Source organism: Eucyclogobius newberryi, unplaced genomic scaffold (assembly GCF_026437365.1).
Source record: "Eucyclogobius newberryi isolate DKJ021-1_F unplaced genomic scaffold, fEucNew1.0.hap1 SCAF_8, whole genome shotgun sequence".
NCBI lineage: Eukaryota > Metazoa > Chordata > Actinopteri > Gobiiformes > Gobiidae > Eucyclogobius > Eucyclogobius newberryi.
In genome coordinates, this window is record NW_027316500.1 from 29,436,181 (window position 1) to 29,459,232 (window position 23,052).

At 41.2% G+C, this 23,052-nt stretch overlaps 1 protein-coding gene across 1 annotated transcript in view; it reads left to right on the forward strand.

Moving 5' to 3' along the window:
* LOC140351443 (adhesion G protein-coupled receptor A2-like) overlaps positions 1–23,052 on the forward strand; it is a 115,203-nt gene that overhangs the window by 76,067 nt on the left and 16,084 nt on the right. The window contains exon 8 of the mRNA XM_072437282.1: positions 15,229–15,393. Coding sequence (XP_072293383.1) covers positions 15,229–15,393 — 165 coding nt within the window. The remainder of the gene's footprint in view (positions 1–15,228; positions 15,394–23,052) is intronic.

The window sequence follows — 23,052 nt, forward strand, 5'->3', positions numbered from 1 at the left end:
ATCTCGGAGAAAACAAACTGGTGTCTTGCTTATCATAATGTCATTTTTTTAATATATTTTGGCAATATTATAATTGTTTTCCCTTTTCATTTACCCAATCAAAGATGAGATTCTCTTGCATTCAAGACCCATCCCCCAAAACATGCCCACTGCTCTGTCTTGATAGGTTGTCTCTTTAATTTATTTATTTATTTCATTTTATTCATTTTATTCATTTATATTATTTATTGTATTTATTGTATTTATTTGATCTATTTGATCTATTTCATTTATTTTATTTAAATTTATTTATGTTATTTATGTCATGTTATGTATTTTTATTTATTCATTTATATTATTCTATTGTATTTATTTATTTATTTATCATTTTACCAGACAAGATTTTTTTTTTTTTTCAAGGGAGCCCATTTCCAAACTTTTCAGCATGACTTGTTTTACTGTTTTACCGGAATCAGCTCTCTAGTTTCCAGCTCTTTTGTAAATCATTCCAGGTTGAGGTGCAGAATATATATATATATATATATATATATATATATATATATATATATATATATATATATATATATATATATATATTCCTGAACACAGAGGAGTGTTGCCCTCACAGAGAACGCTGTCCTTCTGCTGCTGCTGAACACAGAGATCTGAAGGGAGCAGACACACAAAGCCCTCGTAAATAAACATGTACCAGTGACTCAAGCCTGTGAACGTCCAGTGCTGCCCCGGCAACGCTCAGTGCTGATCACAGCGCCGAGTCCGAGGAGCAATAAACCAGGTCCAGCAATTTACGTTATTCATAGAAATGTATGGCTTTGATCGGAAGTATCGGCGGTTTGTCAGATCTCGCATCTTTTCCACCACATTTGAGTCACAACTTTATGATTTCTCACACTTAATTACTGCTAGCCAATCTTTACATCGTTCCATTAAGGTGTGTACTCACTCCCCAGGTCGTCTTTGGTGTGAACGCTCGCCATTCACCGCTTTAGGGTCGTAGCTGATTAGCCCCCGACACGAGCCCTCGGGGACACGCCAGCGTCCGGCCGAGCAGAATAAGTCAATAAGACATGCAAAAATAAGCAGCGGGAGGAATTTTGAATCGGACGCACAGAGTAGGAACATGCGACCGGCGTAGAACATATGGTAATTGGTTCTGCGCGGTCACGGCGTGAGTGGAGACGAGTGACCACGTGTCATTGAGCATCCGTCTCCTGAACTTGAGCTATACTTGGTCTAGGCAAGGTTAGATTTAGATTTATTTGTCATATACAAGGGAACACACGGTCAGCAATGCGATGAGATGACTTTGGATGAGAAGAACCAGTCAACTCGCTCAAAAACAGCAGGAGCGGTCAATGTAGATGTTCTGGACAGAAGAAAGGCTGCTCCCAATAATCTGTTATTATTTGTATTTTTTAGAAAACCCTTTATTATTGAATTATTATTACGCAAAACCTTTCTTTTTTTGTTGCTGTTGCCATTTTTTTTTCTTTTTTTAAATGTTTTTTTATTTTTTAGAAACCCTTTATCATTGATTTTACAACAGTTTTTTTTTTTGGTGCTATCTTTTATTATTATTTTTGAATTAAAGCACAAATCAAAAAATAAACAGAACAAGAAAAACACGACCAGAGAAAGAGAGAAGACACAAAATAAAAGCAGCAGACAAATAAAAAAAAATAAAAATCATGTCATGTCATGTCATTGGGTGCACCGTGGCAAAGGCGGTTAGCGCTCTGGCTCATGTGTTCGATTCCCGGATCAGACCAACATCACATGATCTCTCTGGGTGGAGTCTGCATGTTCTCCTCGTGTTATCGTGGGTTCTCTCCAGGTTCTCTGGCTCCTCCCACCGTCCAAAGACATGCATGTGTTAGGCAAAATTGGTGACTCTAAATTAGCCCTAGTGAATGAATGTGAGAGTGAATAATTGTCTGTAAATGTCTCTGTGTTAACCCTGCGACAAGTTGGCCACTGTCCAGGGTGTACCCCGCCTAAGGCCCGAAGTCACTGGGATAGGCTCCAGTCACCCGCGACCCCGAAAGAGAACAAGCGGTAGAAAATGGATGGATGGAAAATCATGTCACATTTCGTCTAAATTCTGTATTTTTTTTCCCATTTTTCGTACGTCCATTTTAACCACAGTCCAGTCCTTGACCGTCGGCGCCTTTTGCGTCATCCATGTTTGTGTGAGGGCCATTTTTGAGGGCCATTTCAAGCTCAGATTATTACCGTTACAATTTGGATTTGCTATATTTATTTAGTGGATTTACCTCAGAGAGAAGTTGCAATAAAATTTCGAAATTACTTTGTTTTTAAGTCAACATCACAAATCAGAGGCGTGCAAATTCACGGGTGCTACTTTATTTTCCTGGTTTCCTGTAAGTGTCCTCTCTCCCTAAGGCTCGATATAATTAGTCAGCGTTATATTTTGCTTTGTTTAGCGGCGTTAAAAACGGTTTAGTCGAGAAAAACACACACGCATGACGACAATGACGACATTTTGTAAATCTAGTGTAGCAATAATACGTTGTTATGTCCGATGTTGTGTGTTGTTTGTGTTCACACCGCGGTCTCATTTCCCTTTTGTGATGACGCCCTTGATACGGATCGGAGAGGACGGGGTGAGTTGGCTTGGCCCGGTGCCAGAGCCGCAGACCAATCAGCACGGCCGCTCCCTGGAGACACACAAACACGCGTGCAAACACAAACACACACAAACAAACACACAAACCTCTGGGTCCGTCCACTCCATGGTCCACTCCCAGAGCCTCATACAAGGACCCAGATTGACCAGAGTACTATGAATTGATCCTGGACACGCCGTGCAACGAACAGCGTGTAAGTGTTGATCATAATTGCCGTCGTATACGAGGAAATAAGAGATTGAAATATAAGGTACCGTATATTTCCGGAGTAAGTCGCACCAGCCAAACAATGCATAATAGAGAAGAATATATATATATATATATATATATATATATATATATATATATATATATAAGTCACACTGGAGTATAAGTCGCACCAGCCAAAAAATGCATAAAAGAGAAGAAAAAAACATATATAAGTCGCACTGGAGTATGAAATGCAGTTGCAAGTGTAAAAATAACAAATAATATCACATATATGTCGCTCCGGAGTATAAGTGCATAAGTATAAGTATATAAGTATAAGTATATAAGTATAAGTATATAAGTATAAGTATATAAGTATAAGTCGCACCCCGGGCCAAAACTATGAAAAAAGGTGCGACTTATAGTTCGGAAAATACGGTAAATGTGAGCCAAAGAATGTGCAGTGTGTGTGTTCACGTGGAGTCGACACTGGGAACGTCACGATATCAAATGTTTGTGCTACGATTGTTGTAACGATTATTGAGACTGTGACAAAGCAACAGGGACATTTTTAATCGTCTTTCGTACCCGTGGTCTGACATGTCGCTGAACAATGATTATATTGTGATTATCCTGATTAGCCGTCACAACCAATCACAGCCCCGGGAGTTACAGCACACGTTAATGTAAATATAATTCATCTCTAAAACAGACTAAAGTACTAATGGAGTGAAGGACAAATGATACTGCATATGACATGGACTGAATGAATAGCACCGAGAATACATGAATTAATAAAAGAATAAATACAAATGATATATACATTAAAGATATAATCAATTAATTAATTAATGAAAGAACAAATAAATGAATAAAAATATAAATAAAATAATAGATACATTAAAGAAAGAATGAAAGAACAAATAAATTAATTAATGAAAGCGCAGATAAGTTGAACAATGGTGCTACTTTTTGACTTGTGAAAAAAACTGCATTTCACTTTCATCCTGATGGAAGGTCATTGCATGAATTTATTTTATATTTGTTTAGTATCTTCTTCCCACAACAATAATTTATTAAGACTTGGTATTATAGTTTTCTTGCTATATTCTGTTTTATTGATGTAGATATTCAGAAGCATTACACTATTTAGTTGAGCAAAAACAAACAATTGGATAGAGAAGTTATTGAGCTTTGTACCAATTTAAATTTCATATAGAAAGCTTCAAAAATCACAGAGATATTGTCCAAAAACCCGGTCTAAAATAAAATTTTCAGTGAACGGCAAGTTCTACCATCACATTTTGACCTCAACTCTTCACAGATGGAAGAAAATAGCTTTAAATTAAGCGTAAATAAGAGTAATATGATTTTAGGGTACGACCTTTCGGAAGTGCCTCTTTTAACTTTCACATTTGTTCTCAAACTCAAACAAACTTTTGGGTCCAGACGCGCTCATTAGCCTCACACTTTGTCCCTCTCTTGTAGTCCCATCCAAACTCTGTATTGCATCTTTTATTAAAACGTCTCCCAGTTTTCCAGATGTGTTTGATGTAACGCCCTGGCAACCGCAGCGGGACGGGCCACGTGGGCTCTTGATTAGTTTAACTGCAGCCGTCGCCTCGGCCTTGAGCATAAATATTGATAGAGCGCCGACAGAAATGTGCCCCCATCTGTCAACACGACTGCATCGCTGGTTATTGTGTGGTTTATCTGGCAACCACAGCGCGCGCTACTGCTACTGCCTTCTCATGCTTTCAAACTGTAAAAACGACTTGGTTACAATGTCTTGAGTAACTTTTGAATACAAATTGTGCTTCTGGAGAAAAGGTTTTCTTGCACTGTATTTTCAGTACTACTTGAGTAATAGTTTTGTTATAGTTACAGTATACCGTATTTTCCGGACTATAAGTCGCACCAGCCAAAAAATGCATAATATATGTCGCATTGAAGTATGAAATGAAAGTGTGAAAATAACAAACACTCCGCTCCAGTATATATATAAGTATATAAGTAGAAATATAAGTAAAGGTCGCACCCAGGGCAAAACTATGAAAAAGGGTGCGACTTATAGTCCGGAAAATACGGTACTTAATTTGAACATTTGGTCCCTACTCTTCCAAAGTATTCATTCTTTCATTCACTTATTCATTTTTTATGTATTTATATATTGTTTCATTCATTTATTTATTTTTCTCTCTTTTGTTAATTATTTATTTATTTATTCTTTCACTCATTTATTTATTCTTTATTTTGTGTATTTATTAGTTTATTCATTTATTCATTATTTTATCCATTTACATATTAATTTATTATTTTTATTCATTCATTTATTTATTCAGTTTTTCTCTTTCTTTGCATAAGTCAGTTTGTTTTGTATATTTTGTTGTTTTAAGTTTAAAAATAGTGTAAAAAAGAAAAGAAAAGAAAATGAGTTGTTGACCAGCACAAATCGGTCAGTTCTTTACGGTCAGATTAAAGTCTTAGTTGAGTGACAGCGCTTCAGACAGAGCAGTGCCTCCAGTTAGCGTTCTGTTTCGTGCCTCTTGTCGTTAGCAGCGCACTGTCTCTATAAATGGTTCACAAACAGAGAAATATTGTAGCATCCGCATTGTTTCGGCGCTTCAAGTTGCTGTAAATCTCTGGTTATTCAGTTTGTCTTTCAGTTTTGGATGGAGATCTGCTCTTGGATGAAATGTCGAGGACAATAAAGCCTTTTACAGCAAAAAACAATTGAACGCGTCGAGTTACGGACCGTCCCTGGGCTGAGGTGAAATGAATAGATTTGACAAAGGAATTGTTTTTGAGGCAATGCTCCCTTGCTCGCAATACTTGATGTCCCTTTGAAGCAGCTCTAGCTATATTTAGTTAAGCCTTGCGTCCGTTGGGGATCTCTTATACACGTGTAAAATATAGAAATGTAAAGCGACGAGAGAGGAACAAACGAGACGTAGCGCTGACTGTTTGAGTTCATTTTAAGACTGTTTTTCACAAATGATTCCGTTTGTCCAGAGACGTGTCCCTGTGGTCAGGAGGGGCCAGTGGACTTACAGAGATCACTCCAGACTTTGTTTCAGGTCGTTAGCAACTGAATATCGCTCCAGACCGTTTTAACGAGCCTCATGTCCATCTGTCCGGCTGCAATATTTCAGGATCAGACACAAAGTCCGTGCTCTTGGAAGATTTGAGGGCGTGTCCGGTGCAGAGGGCATGTCCAGTGCAGAGGGCGTGTGTCCGGTGCCGAGGGCGTGTCCGGTGTCCGGCGCAGAGGGTGTGTCCGGCGCAGAGGGCGTGTCCGGTGCAGAGGGCGTGTTTCCGGTGCCGAGGGCGTGTCCGGACGCAGAGGGAGTGTCTGGTGCAGAGGGCGTGTCCGGTGCAGAGGGCGTGTCCGGTGCAGAGGGCGTGTCCGGCGCAGAGGGCGTTTCCGGCGCAGAGGGCGTGTCTGGTGCAGAGGGCGTGTCCGGTGCAGAGGGCGTGTCCGGCGCAGAGGGCGTGTTTTCGGTGCAGAGGGCGTGTCCGGTGCAGAGGGCGTGTCCGGTGCAGAGGGCGTGTCCGGTGCAGAGGGCGTGTCCGGTGCAGAGGGCGTGTGCACGAGGAAAAGCAGACGATGGGTTCGTCGTGGCGAGTCGTCTCTGCGTTTAAGCGTCGGAGACTCAAAGCGCTCGAAGCTCGGAACGTCTGTCTTCTTGAAGTATCAAAAACCCTTTCATTTTCACTTTTTTAACGTTTTTTGTACGGCTATCGAACCGCAAAGAGAGAGACAACGGAGTGTGCGTGACGTCTTCAAAACGAACACAACAAACAAGTTACGGCCAGAAGCTCCAAGGTTCAAAAAAACGTCTTTTGGTGTCGCTCCAAACTACCATCCTTGTTTCAGAGGTGGGTCCAATGGCTTTCAACGACCATTTCATTCTCAAGTGTGATTTGGACATTTATTATTTCTGTAACAATCGACACATCCACGCCGTCCGACCCCCGGCAACCGTCCACTTCCGACCGTCCACTTCCGACCGTCCACTTCCGACCTTCCACCAGTTCGCCGAGGAACCGCTGGTGGCTTTGTCTCCTGGCCCCAATCAGAAACGAGGAGCTTAACATGACAGGAATTTGGCTTTGGCCCATTCAAATCAGAGCAAACCGGCATCGCCCGCCCGCTCCGTCCCCTCTGCCGGGCCCCCCCCCCAAAACCTGCAAGTCCACGCTCCCGCTCTGATCTCCTGAAGCTGTGAGCCTGATTGGCCTAAATGACTAACTCCCGTTCAGTCGTGTCGGGAGGTAAAGGTCATTTCTCTCGCCGAAGCTCGGTGTTGTTCTTGGCTGCTCCGGTCTCCCTCCTGCAACGCTTCGCACGTCGTTTCCGGAGCCGATGGCGCCGACGTTGATTCTGGTCCAACGAAAATGGTAATAATGCGACGTTTCGACCTCTCGCCCTTCGTAATGGCTCCGGATTGCTGCGCTGACAGAAGTGTGTGCGTTGCAAACGGGAGTCGTGGGACGCGGATGACACAATCGGGAAAGACTGCAACCCGACGAATGCAAATGGTTTAACTGTGGAAAGCGACTTCAGATGTGTTAAACTGCAATGAAATGCCAAAAACGTACATACAAGGGATTAAAGGGATTTTAACACATTATATGCACTACTTAAGATCGTCGTATTCAGTTTTCCTTCCCATTTTTAGTCTTCATAATTCCTCTTTTGTGTATTTTGTTGTATTATTTATATGTTCTGAGGCCACAGCTGCCCTGGGATGAATGAATAGAGGAAGTTGTGGCAGTCATTATTAGTTCCTCGTGTTGGCGATAATGGTTTGTGGATGGTACCGCGTCGTGCCCCGAGCGCTCCGTTCCGTCCCCAGACTCGCCGTTTTGTCCCCGAGCGGCGTCGCATTAGCCACGGCGGGTCACGTCGGCGCGGTCACCTCCACGCCTCGGCGGCGGCGGCGGGCGGGAAACGCTAAACACACAAGATTTGGCTGCGGGCTTAAAGTGCGTCCGGATTTGTCGCACACTGTTGACAGCGGGGGCCCCGGAGGGGACACGACCCGGCTCAAGGTGAAACTCTGTTTGTGTCGACGTTTGTGGAGTTCCTCCGGCTCCGGACTCTGGACAGGCAGGAATACAGCGAAGTACAGGGATTATACCATAAATCTGAGTAGTTATGTTTGTTTATAATGGTACAATACTTCCAAACTGTTACAAATACTTCCAAACTGTTACAATACTTCCAAACTGTTACAATACTTCCAAACTGTTACAAATACTTCCAAACGGTTACAAATACTTCCAAACTGTTACAATACTTCCAAACTGTTACAAATACTTCCAAACGGTTACAAATACTTCCAAACTGTTACAATACTTCCAAACTGTTACAAATACTTCCAAACAGTTAAAAATACTTCCAAACTGTTACAATACTTCCAAACTGTTACAATACTTCCACACTGTTAAAAAATACTTCCAAACTGTTAAAACTACCTCCAAACTGTTAAAAATACTTCCAAACTGTTAAATATAGCTAGCTATCCTTTGTCGTGACTTTAAAAAAAAATATACATATTTATAAGCTCATCTAAACCAGGGGTGGGCAATTATTTTCCTTCGAGGGCCATATTCGAATCCAGGCAAGAAGCGGAGGGCCGATCATTGGCCTGAATTTTTTTAGGTTTTTTTTTTTATATTAAATAAAATATAGCTTTTCTGTCAAATATAGGCTATTTAATCTATTATTTAATTCATTTCATGTCATCTTTATTAAGGATACAAGTGCAGACAGATGCCTTAGGGCAAATATTACTTGGCATGTTTGGTGGGCCGGATTATAACGACAAACGGGCCGTATGTGGCCCGCGGGCCGCAGTTTGCCCACCCCTGATCTAAACTGTTGTGTTTGGAAAGGCAGTTGTCACACGTATAAGGACGTCACAACATCATGATTTTACCTTTATTCACAGGTTTTAATCCCATATTCGACAACAGTAAAACCCTCGATTTAGGTTTGCGAGAAAGAACTTTTCATTTTTAATCAGCCTGATCTTGAACTAAAGGAAGAAGACGTCCAACAGGGAGTGAAACGCAATGACACAGACTCCTGCTGTTCAGTCGTACTAATATAATTATCACAAACTCTGCTGTGTAAATTATTTAGCGAGAAATACAACCTGCTGCTGTGAACCAAGAGTCATTTATCGCTCAGGATTGTTTAGGAGTTTAAGATAGTTGATTTGTCATATATGTCACACTCAATTTACAGGGAATACTTCTCATTTATGCTGCGTTCCGGTCGTCCTCGGAGCTCGGATTTCACATCTTCCGACTTGTAAATTTACACTGGAACATTTGAAACATCTCAAAATCCCTCATACTTTCGACTATCCTCCGCCTCCTGCTCAACGCTCTAAATGCTCTGTTATGCTACCGTTGCTAACGCTAAGGTTCTAACGTCTACAAAAGTTAAAAGTTCACGCACTAATGTTGCTTTGTAAACTATTAATGTATACTAATAACAGTCTGATTTGCATCTAAATACGACTGTGACGCATCATTAACTCATGGGTTTCAACTTCATATTTGCCATTTTATTCCATTCCAAACTGCAACTTCACTAAAATAACACATTTTATTAAATTCTAAATAGTTGTATAGTGTAGATAGTTCTATAGATAGTTGAGTTAGACCTAAAAAAATAAACATTTGCACCTGAATTCTTGAAGTCTTGATCTTATGTTTGGGCTTCTATTGTCATTTTTTTTTTGCTTTATTTGCAAAAAACAGTTTAATTTGCCGTTGAAATGTTCCGTCAAACCTCTTTTCATCCCTTAATATTCAATTCAAGTGCATGTTTTTCGCGTGCGCTTTCATTCATTGCCTGAAAACAATCAATATCACACAATACTACTTCATTTTCCGTCCGTCAGAGAGTCAACAGCCCGAGGCGTCCCTCCGGCAATGTTCTTTAAAGTTACATTACGTTAAGCAAGCGGGACGGACGGCGGCGGCGAAAAGTTCTTCAAATCAATACCATCCACGGCAATTATTTTAATTTCCTGTTCAAGGTAAATGGCTGTTCCAATAGCGTCTCTGTCGGTATCAAAGACTAAATGGTGTGCTTTTAAAAAACGGGGTGAAAAATGTCAAAAAATGCCAGTCGATCTCAGCGTTTTGGATTGGATTACCGTCTCTAACAATTTGCTGAATGTCCTACATGCTCTCGCCATTTCTCAGTGTTTTTCCACTTGTTTTCCTGCCCTGTCCAATTATACGTACTGGCTGAATCATCCTTGAAAATAAATAAAAGAAAGTAGGCTAAATAAAACTGCAATCGAGCGCGAGCTTTTCCGTTGGCCTAATGTTAAAATTGCCAAACGTAACAGTCATTCAAAAGTATTCTAACACTTTAGATTGGTCACTCTATTTAACAGTAGTGGTAGTAATTTGATTAAAACAAAATGAAGATTGCGGCTTATTGATAATTTAATTTAAGTTTTGGGCACAGCGCGGCATGAACCGGTCTCCCCCTAGTGGAACAAAGCCGCCGTCGACGCCAAAATAAGTTAATTTCGCACACAATTTGCACTTTTCAACCCTCGAATAATGATAATTCGACCCATTCTTTGTGCTATTTTACTCTGTTATATCGTAAACATCGCTTCTATCTCTTTACCCTCCATAAAAGATATCCAAAGTCCAAAGTTCCACACCATCGGCTTAAAACAACATAAAGAGCGGATTATTAAGATTGTGTTCAGTGCTCAGTGTCTAATGGGAGTGGGCGAAGACAAGGAACTAATTAATGGGAGCGACTGGAGGCGGGGTCGGCCCTTCATTATTTCCGTGTGAATAACGCCGCCCAATTACAGTGTGTTAACCATAAATGCCCGCAAATATATGCATACGAGGCACGCATTAGTCCTATTACGGTCCAAATACCACCAACACAGAGGCGCTGGACTGTGAAGTCGTTATTAAAGCCAGAAGAGCAGCAGACGGAGCTCCAAAGTCCCAGAATCTCTCCAATGTCTCATTAAGCAGCTTGGACGACGCTGCAGTTGGGGGTTCGAGACCCAGTGGTGCTCTTGGGCAAGACACTTAGCCGGCATCTTTATATGTCTACATGATGATGAGACGTGCTGGAAATGCAGGCTTTGATTTCCAATTCTACCATTTTTAGTTTTTGTTTTAATACAGAACAATGAGGTGGAACAATTTCAGTTTTTATTTTTATATATATAGCGATTGCTAATCCATTCCTTGCACATTTAAAGCTGGTCTTCATTTCGTCTTCATTTTCAAACTGTGGAAGGAGGAAGCAGATGTAATACAGTTAAAGTGCCTATGACAGGTTTTCATATTGTCTAATTTTGACTTTATTTGGTGTGTTTGAACTTGTTGTACATACAATTTACAGTTTTACATCAATCAAGTAGGTATTTGTGGAAAAAAGTTTGAAAAATCTGTGGAAAGAGACAGGAAGTGACATCACAATAAAGGTTTCTCCATAATTTATACAAAGAAACAACTTTTTTGACTCTTTAAACATGAATTCAACAAAAAAAAGTCACTCATATGTTTTTTAAATAAGATAAGTGTTTTTTTGGGTAATTTCCTAGTGTGATGTCATCGATTAAAACAGGAAGTGAAATGATAAACCTAAAAAATTTGCTTTTTTAGGTTTGCTGTGGGGGTTTGCTTTTATTTTACACACTAAAAGTAAAAGCAAACCCGAGCCCCACATGTAATATAAGGAAACTTAAAGTGCCCCCTACAGGTCGGACGACTCATTGAACTAAAATGCAGTTCAGATAAATATATTTTGATTTTTGCTAAAAATTACAAAAAAAGTTATCACAAAACAGCACATTTTGTAGGTTTATAATTTCACTTCCTGTTTGTAATTGATGACATTACTCTAGGCAATTACCCAGCAAAAACTGGGTAAAAAATAATCTGATGTCACAAGTGGTTATTTGACAGACAAAAATATAAAAGAGCGACTTTATCTTGTAAAATTAATGGTTAAAGAGTCAAACATTTTGTTTCTTTGTGTAAATGATGCCTAAAAGTTCTCTGTGATGTCACTTCCTTTCATTTTCTACCTATTTCTCTCTGTTTTCTCCACAAATACCTGCTCGATTGGTGTAAAACTCTTAATTTATATGTACAACAGGTGTAAATAAACCAAATAAAGTCACAATTAGAACATCATAAAAACCTGTCATAGGAACTTCAAGGGAGTGGAGGAGGAGGGAACCTGGCAAACACCATATTTGAGCCTTTGGTATGTTGTGTCGTGTTCATATTTTCCCGGCGTCACCTTCTTCCAGGTCAATCTCCAGGTCTTACACAACAGATTGCACCATCTGTAAGTCGTCCCGTGGCATTTTCGACCAAACTGAACCTTTTATCGAAAACAGATGCTCTCGCCGAGAACGCGAGTGCACCAAATGCTTTATAAATAATGCAAACGTAAAGTCGCTTTAATTCAACCACGGATCATAATTCATATCCTCCCAGCAGGAAGTCCCCAATTATTCCAACTGGCTGCAAAACGCCTGTGATTTACTGGGACGCCGCTTTGAAGAATGATAAAGAAACAGCAGCTGGACCAGGATCAGTGGGATATAAATGGAAAAATATATGCAAGGCCCGTTTCTTAATATAATCTGAGGGTTCAAACGGTGCATTGGAGACGGAGGAAAACCTGCTCATTTGGGAAATTATCCGTTCATTTTTCAATATTTTATCAACTTCTATTCTTGCTCATCTGACTTGCTTTTAAACCCCAATAACGCTCTTGGTGAAATCAAAAGTTGACTAGAGCACACGTTGGTCACATCCACCCAATAACTAAACAAGTGGTGCAGCTAGTTAAGTGTTAGCCCATAAACCAGAGGATAACCCAAGGCTTTATGATGCCAAACCACTAAGTAACAAGTTTTATACCATTCAAAATGTGAAAGATTTGGGATGATTGCCACGAAATTCAAACTAGGATTGTGAATAATAACAGTAAATCTTTAAACTGATTAAATAAAAGGCAAGGTGTTTGAATAAAAACAGACTAAATACAAACAAGAACCGCTGTGCAAATAGATGAAGTATTTTTAGTGACGAGTGTTAAGTTTGCGAATAAAACATTAAGAACAATGATGGTGAAAAGACATGTCCTTGCGGGCTTCATCCACTTCACAACGTACTTAAAACCTGTATTTATGCATTGTCTTAACGCGCTCTGAACGCTCTCAAAAGCACAAAAAGACGAGTCAGTATCGGCCTTATTCTGTCCGCTGCTGTTGTTGTTTGTTTGTTTGTTTGTTGACGGCGATTACGGCGGAGGCTGGATTTCCGTGGAGCCGATTCTTAGAAATGATCGTCGGCTCTCGTGGGATTAGTCCCGGGCCTTGGCGCCGGGCCCACGTCTACGCGCTGTCATTGTCTTTGTTTAATCGGGCCTTTTTCAATGAGATAGCGATCGCTGTGACTGAACGGAGAGATAAGCCCGAGTGGTGATAATCGTGAGTCAAAGACAACACGGTGAGCTCTTTCGCACACAGTCGGTTTCCTTGGATATTGCAAAAAACGGGTAACATTTTTTAATATGTTTTTTGTTGTGTTTTGACTGATTTGGGCGTGTTTCAGTTGTCGCGTTGTCCCGTGTTGGAGGCTCAAGAGCGTCACTGATCTCCACCCACAGTTATGTCAAGGTCACAATGTCTGAAAAATGAAAATGTGCTGCTTGTTACGGAGAAATGCCACTATGAAGAGGCGGACCGACAGCAGAGACGTCAGTGGACAAGTTTTCATTATTCCGTTTTTTTTATTATATCGGGTTTACCTTGAACGGAAAGTAAAATAATGATCTTTATATGTTATTACTAAATATAATAAAGAAAAATGTTAAAAATCATCAGTCCTCAATAATTCTAAGGTTCTTTTTCACGTTCAAAAAGTACAATAGTCTGTTTTAAATGGTTTATCTTTATGGAAATGGTTGTAATTTTGTATTATTCTGATCCCCATGGACAGTATTTAACACTTTGATTATAATTTTGTGCAAATGATGATAAAGCTTCGTTAGTGGGGAGGGTTAAACGAGAGGATCAGCAGTTCAAACCTTGCTTGAGTCAATTGTCGTTATGCCTCACATGGACGACAGCAGACGAAGAAGGGCAATGGACCTCAAAAATAACAAAATATAAATACAAATACTTCTTATGAATTGCTTTGAATATTCATGATTCCTTGTGCCTTGTTCAAATGTGGCAAATATCTGCTGTTCTGACGTTAATATTCAGCTCTGCTCGTGTCCCAGTCTCCTTCACCTCACCTACTTTACCACTCCATTTACTCTAATCTTTGTGCAGAATTCCCAAATACAGTAATCCCGATCTTAACATGGCTAATCCTGAACTACATTTAACCGTGGACTCGAGGCTTCTGCACTTCTGGAAAAATGGAAAGACCTTTGGAGTAAACTGAACTTTTCTCTGGGACTGTAAAAAAACAGCTACATTATACATTTTAATTGTTATTGCAATAGTAAAAGAAGATGGGCAAAAAACATCTCACTGATATTGTAATTGTAGCAGTCGCAAAGCGAGTACAAAAGAAAATAATGTTTTTCTTGAGTTAATTAACAGGTCTGATTACCGTATTATCCAGAGTATAAGTCGCACCAGCCAAAAAATGCATAATAGAGAAGAAAAAAGATATATATATATATAAGTCACACTTTTTGGGGGACATTTCATCTTGAAATGCAGTTTAAAATAATAACAGATGAGAGAACATGGTGAATAGGTGTACGTATGCTAACGCTAACACCTTCAGCTACATGACGTATGCTAACGCTAACACCTTCAGCTACATGAGGCACAGACAGAACTGTGGTAAGTGTCTGGTATGTTAACGTAACATATGAACAGTTATTCAGATAACTATAGCATAAAGAACATGCTAACAAGTTTACCAAAGCATCAGTATTACCCCAAATCACTAAATCCATTGAATTCTTCTTCCTCTGTGTCACTTCTAAACAACTCCACAAACTCCAGAGGTAGAGGAAGTGCAGATTCTTCTTCTGCGTCGCTGAGAGCCTAGAGGGCCCTCTTGTGGTTGTCAGTGTGAAAATAACAAATAATATCACAAATAAGTTGCTCTGAAATATAAATCGCCAAAACATATAGTCTGGAAAATATGGTATTAAAAGAGCACAGCGTTACGTTCTTCAAACTTTACAGATGAAGCTGAATAACTGAAACAACATCCTCTTATACACTTTCGGGGCTCTGAGATTTTAGCCTGTGTTTTGAATGTTTATTTCACACATTTCGCCCTAAATCGTCACATGTCTTACATATCCTGACACATTTCTTCCTCCTTGTTGCAGTGAGCTGGTCCTGTCCAACATGGACGTGTCTCTGGCCGGGACCTGGGAGTGTCTCGTGTCCAGTCTCCACGGCAACAGCTCCAAACAGATGGAGCTCGTCGTTCTGGAAACGTCGGCTCCGTATTGTCCCGCCGACAGAGTCACAAACAACAAGGGCGACTTCAGGTGAGGGGATGAGTTCGATCGCGCGAAGAGGGTCCGCCGCCTGCTTATCGCCATGGAAACCCGCAACTGCTCGCTACATCGTCCTGCACTATTTATCAGACTATGTAGTGCCTCATTTACCGTGTCTGAGTAAAACAAGTGCACAAAACTTGTAATACATATCGATTAATCGGTCTGACGTACGTGTATTTACGGCCTAACAATAACCATACAAGCTTTATTCAAGATGGGCCTCACATTGACTTCCTTCCGTCCCGTTCCTTTGATGACTCGAGCTAAGGTTAGCTCGCTAGCAGCTTTGCACAGTTTATTTAAGCGCGGTTCATTCATAATCACGGGTCAGCAGAGCAGTTAAACAGCTCTTCAGTCTGTTTTTATCTCATCACCCGCGTAGTGTCCAGTCAATCAAGACCTGTCGCCATCTGCCGCTGTTTTTCCGACTCGCACTATTGCGTTGTGATATATCCTGACCCCGAGAGGCCGGCGCTGTCCACTGCATTTCAAGGTGTGACGCTGGGACAGCACTAAAACATGTCGAGAATAGTGTGTTTTCCGGCCTAAGATTCCTTCCTCTTTTGAGTGTCCACATTCGGGATCGTCTTCAGTCCCACAAAGTGATAAACGCGGACTCGTTATCGCCCGATTAGCGACTTTAAACACTCACATTATACCCACTGTTGCTAAAACAATACCGGTTCGTGATTGCGGGATTAAGTTTGATTAAGTTCTTTATCAGAGCGAATTAAAGTGGACCTTGTTTACCGTGTTAACATTGCTGTGGTGCTAAAGCCTCGTGTTGCCAATTTTATTTTCCATTTCACTCCCAACACTCCCTGCTCTGGCTCATTAAATCCCAAGGACCGGCCCTGAGTGGAGCAGTAAGTGTGTCTGCTTCATATATTTTAATAATAATTGGAAAATAAGGTATCGGGAGTCCCACAAACATTACGGCGCTGACTTTACTGCAGGCCGTTAAAGAAGGACACAACCTGTTGCACCAAAGGAGAGTTCACATAAAACAGAGGACAACAGCTCCAGAACGTTCATAGATCAACGTGTCTGTGGCTGCTTATGGCACAGAGTGAGTGGATATGACGGTTTCACCAGGGGGGGAGGGGTTTGACTAGATAATAACCAATTAAAACACAGAAGTTAGCTCTAGTCTTAAACAATGACAATATGAACATGAAATCATGCATGGATGAATTTAGAGAAGCGTGTAGACTCAGCCGTTTCAACATTTTTAAAACAAAATAAATGAAATAAATCAAGTAAATGCAATACATGAAGTATAAATGAAGTACAAATAAAATAAATAAAATAAATAAAGTAAATAAAATAAATAAAATAAATAAAATAAATAAAATAAATAAAATAAATAAAATAAATAAATTAAATAAATTAAATAAAATAAATAAAATAAATAAAATAAATAAAATAAATAAAATAAATAAAATAAATAAAATAAATGACAATTAAAATAAATAACAATTAAAATAAATAACAATTAAAATAAATAGCACTTTTTTTTTTAAATGAATAAAAAATAAATAAATAAAATAGATGGAATACAATACAATACAATACAATGTTGGTTTGTTTGACCTAATTTGTTAACTAAATACCTGCATTAAAACGTAGTGTACTGTATTCTGATGTGTTTATTAATCAGTAATTACAGATTAATTAGCTGTGTTTTCCGTTTTTCTCACAAATACTGTGAATTGAGTGATCAAGTACTGCAAAGTATTTCTCTGATTTTAGAACAGTAACTGCAGTACCACCATATGAAAGAGTACAGTATTCTGAATTTAGTAGAAAAAGCTTCAGTTGTAGTCATCTGGACTCAGTTTGAAAAAATAGACGTTTCGACTCTCATCCAAGAGTCATTGTCAATAAAAGAATTTAGATCGAGAACTCCGATATTAATACTGTTCTGTGGTAAGACCCACCCATTGGGAGGAGCCTTCCTGAAGTAGAAAGAGTTGTTTGTTTCAACAGAAACTCCCCCCTATCTACCGAGCTAGCCTATTCAGAATTTTAATGGCCTATTAGAATCCTCTTTGTCTTTGTGAGACCCTGGCTCAACCACCCTGAGTACCTCAGACAGCACAAGAAGCACAGCACAGGAAGAGCAAAGAACGCCAAATCAATAAGTTCAACATTCTTTTGAACAAAAATAATGCAGGTGAGGTCGAGCTAGACATTAGGACTGAGACAGACAAATTAGCGACCAGCAAAAACAATTGGATTAAGAACCTATCAGATCGTGTTCTGACACAGGCAGAAAAGGAGGTGCTCTCTAAAGGGCTCAACTTTTCTGTCACCTCTAAACACATCCCTACAGAGGACTACATCACAGCCACTGAAACGGCAATTAGGAACAACAAAATGACTGAATCGGAGGCTGCAGACCTGAGGTTACGGGTCACAGCGACCCTGAAGAGTGCCAAACCACCTCCTTCAAATATCACATCTGAAGAGAGAAAAGCACTTTCAGCACTGGAAAAAGATCATAGCATCAACATCCTCCCAGCAGACAAGGGACGTTGCACTGTGATTCTCAACGCAGCTGATTACGAAGCCAAAGTCCACACCCTCCTCGAGGACACGACCACATACGAGCGCTTGAAAAGAGATCCGACCAGTGGCTACAAGAAGAAAGTGATAGACTGTTTACAAAGGCTGGAAAAAGAGGAAGTGATAGACCGGCCTCTGTATTACAGACTGCATCCTGGTGAAGCCATGCCCTGCATTTATGGCCTCCCAAAAATACACAAAAAGGAGGTTCCACTCAGACCCATAGTGTGCAGCACAGATTCCATCACCTACAATGTGGCCAAGCATTTAACAACTATATTGGCTCCGCTTGTGGGGAATTCGGAACATCATGTGGAAAACACGCACAACTTTGTGGATAAAGTGAAACATCTCCAACTGGACCCAGATGACCTCATGGTTTCATATGATGTTGTGTCCCTGTTCACCTGCATCCCGACCTCTGATGCAGTAGCAGCGGTGAGGATCAGACTGCAGGAAGACACCACCCTACAGGAAAGGACCAAACTGACACCTGAACACATATGTAAATCAAATCAAATCAAATCAATTTATTTTTGTAAGGCCCAAAATCACAACAACAGTTGCCTCTGAGGGCCACAGGGAGAAATGAATCAACAATGTCTGTGGTGGCGATGGAGTCAGACAATGTCTGTGGTGGCGATGAAGTCAGACAATGTCTGTGGTGGCGAGGGACGATGTCCCAGGGTCCTCTGTCCTTAGACTCTCCTTCTCGGCCAGGAAAAACTACAAAAAAAACCTCTTTGGGAAAAAAGCGTAGAAACCTGGAGGAGTTCCAGTGAAGGAGAGATCCGACTCTCACAGACGGACAGACGGACACGAGGAGACTGGAGCTGGACCCACTCTTCAGGCAGAAGAGGGACCGTCTGAGTCGAGCTGGACCCACTCTTCAGGCAGATGAGGGACCGTCTGAGTCGAGCTGGACCCACTCTTCAGGCAGAAGAGGGACCGTCTGAGTCGAGCTGGACCCACTCTTCAGGCAGAAGAGGGACCGTCTGAGTCGAGCTGGACCCACTCTTCAGGCAGAAGAGGGACCGTCGGAGGCGAGCTGGACCCACTCTTCAGGCAGAAGAGGGACCGACTGAGGCGAACTGGAGCCACTCTTCAGGCAGATGAGGGACCGTCCACACAGGGCAGGGACCACTTCACCAGGGGAGGGGCATCTGGGTCCACAGGTCCTCAGGAGTGAGAGAAAGAAAAGAAGGCGGTGAACAGTTTGCAAGTGGAATCAAAAAATAAATATTGTTTGATAGCATAAGTAGTCAGAAGAAGAAGATGATAGTGCTCAAGCTGTCATACTTCCCCCAGCACAGTTACTCCTAGGGCAGCGTAGCTGAAGCTGTGGGTTTATCTTTCTGTTCCTAACTAGTCTGACCATAAGCGATTTCGAAGAGGAACGTTTTAAGCCTGGACTTAAATGAAGAGACTGTGTCAGCATATTTAACATGGGTCGGGAGCTGATTCCATAACACAGGAGCTTGGTAGCTAAACGCTCTACCTCCTACAGTACTTTTAGAGACTCTTGGCACCACCAGAAGGCCAGCATTCTGAGAGCGAAGAGCTCTGTTTGGATGATATGGTTCTATAGCATCTTTGAGGTAGGATGGGGCCATGTCATTTATGGCTTTGTAGGTCAAGAGTAGAATTTTGAATTTGATTCTGGACTCGACGGGGAGCCAGTGAAGAGACTTCAGCACTGGCGTAATGTGCTCTCTTCTTTTTGTTCCTGTTAGTAATCTTGCTGCTGCATTTTGAACCAGTTGAACGCTTTTTATGGAGCTTTTTGGACACGCTGCAAGCAGGGAGTTACAGTAGTCTAATCTAGTCGTTACAAATGCATGGATAAGTTTTTCGGCATCACTTTTAGGCAGGATTCTTCTGATTTTGGCGATGTTGCGCAAATGGAAATAGGCTGTTTTACAAGCTTGATTTATATGAGCTTTAAATGAGAGCTCCTGGTCAAATAAGACTCCAAGGTTTCTTACAGTAGAACTGGAGGCTACACTGACATTGTCCAGTGTGACTATCTGCTCAGATAGAGCGTCTCGTAGATGCTTAGGGCCAAGCACAATGACCTCGGTTTTTTCAGGGTTAAGAAGCAGGTAGTTTAGTGTCATCCAGGTTTTTATCTCCTTCACACAAGTACTAAGTCTGTCTACTTGATCGCTCTGATCAGGTTTCATTGATAAATACAGCTGAGTGTCGTCTGCATAGCAGTGGAAGTTAATGTCATGCTTTCTGATAATGTTGCCTAATGGCAGCATATAAAGAGTAAACAGAATTGGACCGAGTACCGAACCCTGTGGCACACCGTAAATTACTTTAGAGCTTGGTGAGGAGCTCTGGTTTACATTAACAAATTGGAACCTATCAGATAGATAGGATTTAAACCAGCTGAGGGCTGTTCCTCCAACACCTACATCACATTCTAACCTCTGCAGTAGAATGTTGTGGTCGATGGTGTCAAACGCTGCGCTGAGGTCCAACAGAACCAGGATTGAGACCAGTCCATCGTCAGCGGCTAATAACAAATCATTTGTGACTTTAACTAGTGCAGTTTCAGTGCTGTGGTGGGCTCTGAACCCTGACTGGAAAACTTCAAATAAGTTATTGTCCTGCAGGTGGCGACAAAGCTGTTTTACTACAACTTTTTCAAGAGACGAAGGGAAGATTTGAAATAGGTCTGTAGTTTACCAATAGGTCGGGATCTAGATTAGGCTTTTTCAGAAGAGGTTTAATGACTGCATGTTTGAAGGACTGTGGAACATAGCCACTTTCGAGTGAAGTATTTATTATATTAAGAATAGAGTCTATAATTAGGGGAAGAATGTCTTTGAGGAGTCTGCTTGGAATGGGGTCTAGGACACAAGTTGAGCTTTTAGAGGACATAATGGCTGAAGTTATCTCTGCTTGATCAACAGCTGTGAACCTTTCTAGGTTTACAGGTGGATTTATATGGGACGTTAGATTTACAGCTTGGGCTAGTTCAGGGCTAATAGCGGGGGTAATTTCATCTAATTTATCTCTGATTGTTTTTATTTTATTATTAAAAAATAGGAGGAAATCATCAGAGCTAAGTGTAGCTGGGATTGAGGGCTCTACTGCACTGTGACAGTTTGTTAGCCTAGCTACAGTGCTGAAAAGGAATTTAGTGTTACTTTTGTTGACTTCTATTAGATTTGAATAATATCTGGTTTGGGCCTTACGCAGAGCCTGCTTATAGGACAGCAGGCAACTTTTCCATGCTTTTAGGGATTCTTCGGTGTGAGAGCGACGAAATAATCCCTCTAACTTTCTAACTCTTTGTTTATGTGAACGCAGTTCTTGGTTGTACCATGGGGAGGCGCGCTTTGGCCTAATGACCTTCTGTTTTAACGGCGCGACAACGTCAAGAGCAGACTTCAGAGAATTCATGGTCAAGTCGACACATTGATCACTTAAACTGGGACTAAAACTGTTCTCAGCAGGATCACATGACATGTCACTGAATATTGGCTCTATTATTTCTTTGAATTTTGAGATAGATTTTTCAGATATTGTCCTTTTCATTATAACTTTATTTTGTGGGACTGGGTGATCTTTAAGAATAAACTGAAAGGTAATTAGGAAATGATCTGACAATATAGGGTTTTGAGGGAGGACACTGAGGTCACTAATCTCTGTTCCATACGTTAGGACAAGATCCAGAGTGTTCTTGTGAGTGTGAGTCGGTTTATTTACATTCTGAGTGAAACCAATGCTGTCTAACAAGGCGCTGAAGGCATTACTGAGAGCGTCATCACTCATGTTCACGTGGATATTAAAGTCTCCAACTATAACTATTTTATCCCAGGCTAACACTAAGTTTGATATAAAGTCAGAAAACTCTGTTAAAAACTCTGAATAGGGACCAGGAGGTCGGTAGATAACTATGAACAAAACTCCTTTTTGGTTTTTCATATTTGGACATGTGATTGACAGCATAAGGCTTTCAAATGAGTGAAATGCATTGTTAGTTTTAGGGCTCATGAGTAGGCTTGAGTGGGAGATCACTGCCACACCACCACCTCGGCCTGTGCTCCTGGCAGTCTGAAAGTTAACATGGCTGGGTGGGGTGGACTCATTTAGTCTGACGTAGTCGTCTTGTTGAAGCCACGTTTCAGTTAGAGCTAGAAGATCTATGTTATAGTCACTAATTAATTCATTAACTAAGAGCGATTTGGAGGAAATTGCTCTAATGTTTAGCAGTCCACATTTTACGTGTTTATTCATTTGTGTATTTGTGATTGTTATTTTCCTTAAGTTATTTGGTCTGACGCCTGAAATATTTTTTCTGAGATGTGACTTTTTGGCATTATTTGTACGAGGGACACGAGGGACACACACAGTCTCTATCTGTCTTGAATCCGAACACTTCACATGTAACAGAACGGGCGAGAGTTCAGCGACAGAGGAGCGTCTTGAACTGCTGCTCTGCACCTGGGGCTCATCCCTAGATGGTCACTTAACACGACTAAGACTATCGGTCAAATTCCGAACTAATAGGGATGTACCCTCCGAAGTCGGATGGATGCCATCCCTGCGTATGAGCCCGGGCTTTCCCCAAAACGCACTCCAGTTATCAATAAAGACAACGTTGTTTTGAGGGCACCATCTGGATAACCAGTTGTTGAATGCTGAGAGACGGCTGTACAATTCAGCATTGATCCGATTGGGCAGGGGACCAGAAAATATTACAGTGTCCGACATCGACTTCGCTAGGTCACACACCGCGGCTACTTGAACTTTGAGCACCTCTGATTGTCTCCGCCGGGCGTCGTTACCGCCTGCGTGAACCACGACTCGCCGGAAACGGGTCCTACTCCGCTTTAAGATCCTAAGGTTTCCTTCGATGTCACCCATTCTGGCCCCCGGGTAACACCTAACGCTAGCAGCTGGCAGCTTCACGTCTCTAACAATAGAACTCCCGATTACAAGAGTTTCTCTCGTGTGTTCAGCGGGCGTGTGATCGCTGAGGGGAGAAAACCTATTATAGACGTGAAGCTCACGGCGCTCTGAGGTTCGGCGCTTAGCGCCTTGTCCCCTCCGAACTGTCACAAA